We start from the raw sequence: 6,035 nt of genomic DNA on the forward strand, positions 1-6,035 counted from the left end.
GCAAAACACACATCTGCTCAAGCATTTTGGGTTTTGTCTTTAACAAATATTTCCAACACCTCTCTTGACACCACGGCAGATCCACACTGTCATAGAGGTGCCAGATTAAAACTGAAAAAATAAAACACGATAGCAGTTTTTCTTCCTCTTTTTTTTCCATGGAAAGCAAAGAAATAAGTTTGATACTTACCTCTTTGTTACCATTTAAGGAAATGACTTTGTATTAAATAATTGATTCAAGACTTGCTCTGTTCCACCCAAAGGTTTAATTCTCAAACCAAAAACAGGCATTCATCTGTGAGCCAAATTAACTTTCTTTCAGGTTCCCTAACACACATCACAGTCCTATTCGTTAAATTTTGAAATAACTGGACTAAAGGAAATCTTTACGTCTTGAATTTTTTTCCACGAACGGCAAACTTTACTCCTTCATAGCGGTTTTTAGAGATGTCACGCAGTAGGGTGTGCGTTGCGTAACACCCCGAAGGACAACGACATAGGAGGATACCTTCCACTTACGAGAACACATTTTTGTTTCCCTGGGAAAGAGTGGGCAATGGGGTTTCATGTGACATATCAGTTCATATCATAACAAGAAAAAATGACCTTTCTCATTACATTGATGATGGCTTTACTTACCATTTATTTCCCCGTGACTCCGTGATAATGCTGAAAAGTGAAAATCCAAAGATCTGACATTATATTTCTTGGGGAGAGGGGGCACTCGTGTTTTTCTCCATCTCACAAGAGAAATAACATTTTTCTTTATTTGACAACCAAGCACCAAGTAATCCATTTTTTGGTTTCAGCCCACTGAGTGTTTTCATATTTTAGAAAGTTTAATCTGTAACCAAACTTCATCTGTCTGCAGGCAGAGGAATAACACTCATTCCCTAACACTAATAGTGAAGGCCTACTCACGTGCTACGGCAATACTTTTTCAAAACTTTCCTTTCACATAATGAATAATTTTAATGCTATTAGAGTAAAAAAGAAAGCCTTAAAAATCATCTTTGAGCATAAACACACTAAAAAAAAATATTTTGCTCTTTTCAAACAAAAGTATTATCAATTTCACAATCAACTAAATACACTCCAAATGAAAACAAACACAAACTAGTCAATATAATGTACATTAGCTGGCTCTAACAAAGGCTAAAAAACCTCTGAAGACATGTTTTAGCTACAATAGTCCACTTTCTGATGATTCAAGCCAAAAACATCATGTCCACTGACAGTAAAACAATAAAATGTTACATGACTGTTGAGGTGAAGAGCAAACTATAGTTTTTTATTTTTTTCAAAACTTTTTTATTGTTGGATTTCACCCAAAAAATGTTCATAACACTTGACCTAAACTCTAAATTTGGGTCAACTAAGTGGAACAAGATCACAAAAACAAATAGACTGTAACACTGTCTATAATTTTAATATATAAATGAAATTTTAATAAATAAATGAACTCAGAAGAACAGACACTTTTAACAAAATTAAAATAAAACAGATGACAACTGTAGTTTGAGAGCTAAAAAATTGTACCAAGGGCCTCAAACCATGCAAGGATTGTATTATCATATGTTGCCCATGCTTCAAATTCTTCAAAAGAAATCTTGCCATCTTTGTCTTTATCTGCACAATGGAACACATTGTTCACCATTTCATCTATGGCATCTTGTGACATAGCCTCCATTATTGGTGACCTGCCATCTACTCCTTTTGCACTCGTGCTACTTCCTGGGTTGTTCATTAACATCACTGGTTTACCATTTGCTGTGGATGGCCCTGCATCACTAGGAATAGGAGCATTAAATATTGCAGATACTGGCTTGTCACCTGAGTCATCAAAAGATGCCATCATTTCTTCTTCACATGATCTCACAACATCACGAACAAGTTCAAGGCTTATTTCAAAGTATGCTTTGAACATGTTTCTAAGGTTCTCTTTAGAAATGTACTCTTTCTTTTCAATGTCACAGCCTGCAAAAGCATAAGAAATCTTCTCTTTCTCACTTCCTTTCACAAGAATGGACAAACCAATGACAAACTCATCAATGTCAATGATACCATCATCATTTTGATCATAAAATTTAAACATCTGATCCATGACAAGATTCTTGTGTTGTCCCAAGGGTCCTAAACATTTGTCAAACACCTCACGAGTAATTCCCTCTTTCTTAGTGGCCAGAGTTTTGAACTGTTCAACAAGTGCTTCTATCTCTGATTGATCAAAGTAAGTTTGCTCACGGAGACTTTGAATGTCATCCCAAGACAAGTCACAGGGATGATCCTTGATACCTGAAAAGCAAAACAACATTAATTTCAGAATATTTGTAGTTCAGGAAATATTTTCTGTCTGTGACCTACATATTATTTCTTTTCACTAGCTGCCCCCATTTGGTTTAAAAACAGGTCTACAACAAATCTCTTGCAGATGAAAAATATAAAAAAATACAATAGCACAATTTAATCAAAATAAATTTTTAGGCACAAAGAAACTTTTTATAGACAGATCTGCATGACTCAAGCCATCATCAGTTTTTCCTTATACACTTTTAAGTTACTTGAAGAATATCGTTATCACGAAGTTACAGGTAATTGCACAATCAAATTTATTAAAAATATGTCATTCACTATACGTAACTACTTTGACCCTAGTGAAAACACACTTAGAAATAATTCCTGAGTTATTTGTGTTACTCAATTTAAGGCACATTGCTGTTAATTTGCAGGCCAATGGGATTTTAAGTAGAGCATTAGCAGTCCTCGTGGCTGGAGATTTCGAAAGATCATTGACAGAAAAAAATGTAACTAAAGCTCAAACTGTTCCTTGGATACGTTATCAACAAATAAAAGAAAAATTTTTTTTCATATTTAAAAAAATTTTCCAAGAACATTCAACAAATCATCGATATAAAGGATAGTTATTTTCTTTATTCTTACCTGGGTAGAGAGGTTTAATGCAGGGTGCTCTAGGATTTGTGAGAGGAGGCATTGGAATTCTGATCTTTAGAAACAGATGAGTTTTGTTATGATCATCTCTCGCTTCACAACGCTCACATACATCATAATCAACACAGCTAGAACATTTATATCGTATTCCACAAATCGGACTTGCTTGGCAAGAGTTACAGGTAATTCCACGGTGAATGTACCCTTCTCTTCTGGCCTGATCTTCCGCAATGTTGAACAAAAGGTTCAATAGATGTTGTCCTTCTAGTTTTATTTCTGGATCGTCAATGACAGCATTTCCTTCCGCCTCAGAAGTATCAGATAAATTACGCACCGGGGTCACTGCACTTTGTATCGAATGCATGTGTTCCAAAGATCTTGGCAAAGGATCGTCGGCTGAATTTCTCCTTTCTGTCTGGTTTGTGGTTCTTGGAAGGAAAAAGAACCGTCTAGCTGTGTTCGCTCCCATAAAAAGAGCAACACCGACCGCCGCGCCAAACGCAAACTGTGTGACAGACCCCATGACTGAACGAAATTTGTGAAATCAAATTAAGAACAGCATCTGTTATTAGGATCATGTACATCTCACTGCCAAAATTCTCATTTTAACTCTAAATCACTCCAAATTGGAATAATTTCCGATTCGAAGTGGGCGCTTTTTTTAGATGTACTAGGCCATTACTTGAACCAAAAGTACAGCGGCTAATCGAAGTACACATGCTCAGAGAGCTTTGTTATTCAAACTACTTCAAACTCACTAATGGCGGGTGTAGAAACTAGCCGTGGTCAGTTAAAAGATACAAGGAGGGCTTTATTTCGGACCCCAAATCAAGATGACAATAGTAAGGCACCAGGTGAAGAGATGTTTCCTCTCAGTGCAAGTTTAAATTCTCCGCATTTTCTCGTTTCAAAATTTTTGCCCAACTCTAATCTCTGATTATAATACTTTGCCACAATTTACAGAAGCGTTGGAGGCCTTACTAAACAGAATTCAAGTAGATATTGAAGTGGACTCTAACCTTCAAGGTCTTAGAAAAGGTAGTCTGGAAATCCTCAATAATTTCATCTCTCAGAATTGTTCATTATAGAGCATGAATCAAAATCAGTCAATCAATCGACCAGGTAGAGAGAATTACATGTTTAATAGGTCAAGATATTTCTAATTGGCTTTTGATGAGTGATGCCGAGCTGTTTTTTCATAATTGTGATGCATGTACCTCTCACTTTTAGGTAATGCCGCTAATTGTGACCTACTCGTTGAGCATAATGCACCACCCCTCCCCACACAACCTCCAACCATAGTGAACAATTAGTACACTGTACCCAATACATATTCGACAGGGATAACGTGTAAATGGTGATTGGTTACACTTTGTTCTCAGCTTGCTCTATAATTGCCAATCATGAGCAACTAATTTTTCTTGTGAGTGTGTACTTCAAGAAGGGATCAGAATCTTGCATTTTCACCCAACCTCATACAGATTTAAGACCCATTTTTACAATTTTTTCATTTCATTTCAGAGATCCATGAACAGACTCTTACTAAGTTGAGACAGGAACTGACTCAGATTGGTCAAGATGAATGGATGTACAAACCCATTGATCAGATTATTGGATTTTGAGTTGTTTTTTGCATTGCACAATTAGCTGTAACAAGGTCTCCAGAATGGGTCTAAGGCATTGATGATTGATAGACATTTTAAGTCAGAGGTCATTCACAAGACAATGTGGGGCAGGGTACGGCAATGTTGGCCAAACAAGAGACAGTCTCCTTTGCACTGATATGATGATGTTGTGTTGCTTCAGTTATTTCCACCATGACTGAACCTGAGAGAGAATTTATAAATATATGTTCAGTGCAATGAGTTTGAGATGGGTGAATGAGTGAGACACTGAACCCTTTAACTCTCATGAGTGACCAAGGCAGAATTTCTCCTTACAATATCAATACAATATCAAGCAGAGAAGTGATGAGAATAAAGAAAAATATAAATTAGGGGATAAGTTGATAAATTCTCCAAACAAACATCATGAGAACTGTATGGCAGACAGTAAGGAGAATTACTGATGAGATCTTGGGAGTGAAAGGGTTAAGGCCCTAAAACCACCATCCATATTCTGTACATTCTCATTTGTACTAACAAGAAGAATTTGCTTGACAACCAAAGCTTTTTAAGTTGGTGATCATTTCCTTTATTCTCATGATCTTAGCAAATTATTCAGCAGTATTACTCTAAGGAGAAATAACATTCTGATCACTCCCAGGGTCAAAAGGGTTAAAATCAAGGCTGGCTTTCATGTTTCATTTTGAATTTATTTATTGTTACATTTGTTTCTGTTTTTTGGGCTTTCGAAAATCATAAATATTTGGAAACTTTTGAAAATGATAGCTTTTGGTCAGACAAGTCTATGGTAGCTAGAAAAGGAAACACCAATTTTTTGGATCATTCTTTTATCATCAAACATGTAAAAGGATAAAAAAAAATTAATATGTGTGGAAGCTTCTTGTTGCAGCTGTATTATATTCTTCCACTTTTCTCATAGGCCTATCATGTTAAGTTAGTTTTGATCCAATTTTCAAAAGTCAAAATGTGCATAGTTATTACTTATCAGTCTGATAAATAAAAAAGAAAGGGAAAGAACAAAACCTGAAAAGACAACTGAAATATCCTTGATTTAATTAAGCTTATTTCATAAATTAATTCGTTTCAATGATAATTGTGAAGAAAGATGAAGTAACCAGTGATCATGACTTGCACTGCAATGCATTTAATGAAGTTTTACTCATTAAAGTTCATTAAATTAATGCAATAAATAAACTGAAGAATTATTAAGTTACAACAAACAAAGCTTATAAATATTGATTCTATGATGATTGTTGATTTAATTAGTTCATTTTTACACAGCTACGCAATGTAATTTCTAGAAAATAATCTTAAAAATAAAGTTTCCTTTAGATTCTATTCACATATTTACACCAAATGAGTTTTACCCATCTTAAGCTCCTATAACACCTATGCTCAATAGCTGCAAGGTTGGATAATACTATGCCTTTGCACAAATAAAAATTTTCAGCCCTTGAATAT

General features: G+C 35.2%; 2 protein-coding genes across 2 annotated transcripts; one reads left to right on the forward strand and one right to left on the reverse strand.

Annotated features, from left to right (window-relative positions):
- Positions 1-769: 769 nt before the first annotated feature.
- On the reverse strand, positions 770-3,631 carry LOC131785947 (uncharacterized). The gene is made up of 2 exons (XM_059103256.2): positions 2,941-3,631; positions 770-2,295 (listed from the first exon to the last, which is right to left on the reverse strand). Exons 1-2 carry the CDS (start codon positions 3,470-3,472, stop codon positions 1,526-1,528), a joined length of 1,302 nt encoding a protein of 433 aa, XP_058959239.1. The 5' UTR covers positions 3,473-3,631; the 3' UTR covers positions 770-1,525.
- Positions 3,632-3,666: 35 nt separating this feature from the next.
- Positions 3,667-4,731, forward strand: LOC131786863 (uncharacterized). Its single transcript, XM_059104264.2, has 3 exons — positions 3,667-3,803; positions 3,913-3,987; positions 4,471-4,731. Exons 1-3 carry the CDS (start codon positions 3,710-3,712, stop codon positions 4,569-4,571), a joined length of 270 nt encoding a protein of 89 aa, XP_058960247.1. The 5' UTR covers positions 3,667-3,709; the 3' UTR covers positions 4,572-4,731.
- The last annotated feature ends 1,304 nt before the right edge of the window (positions 4,732-6,035 follow it).

The sequence above is a fragment of the Pocillopora verrucosa genome, chromosome 6, assembly GCF_036669915.1.
Source record: "Pocillopora verrucosa isolate sample1 chromosome 6, ASM3666991v2, whole genome shotgun sequence".
Classification (NCBI taxonomy): Eukaryota; Metazoa; Cnidaria; class Anthozoa; order Scleractinia; family Pocilloporidae; genus Pocillopora; species Pocillopora verrucosa.

Bases quoted from the DNA above. Each gene is read 5' to 3' on its own strand.
- LOC131786863 (XM_059104264.2), top strand. From the start codon at position 3,710: ATGGCGGGTGTAGAAACTAGCCGTGGTCAGTTAAAAGATACAAGGAGG. The intron at 3,804-3,912 runs GTGAAGAGATGT...CACAATTTACAG, and splicing joins TGACAATAGTAAGGCACCAG to AAGCGTTGGAGGCCTTACTA. The intron at 3,988-4,470 runs GTAGTCTGGAAA...ATTTCATTTCAG, and splicing joins CCTTCAAGGTCTTAGAAAAG to AGATCCATGAACAGACTCTT.
- LOC131785947 (XM_059103256.2), bottom strand. From the start codon at position 3,472: ATGGGGTCTGTCACACAGTTTGCGTTTGGCGCGGCGGTCGGTGTTGCT. The intron at 2,296-2,940 runs GTAAGAATAAAG...TTTGCTTTTCAG, and splicing joins CATTAAACCTCTCTACCCAG to GTATCAAGGATCATCCCTGT.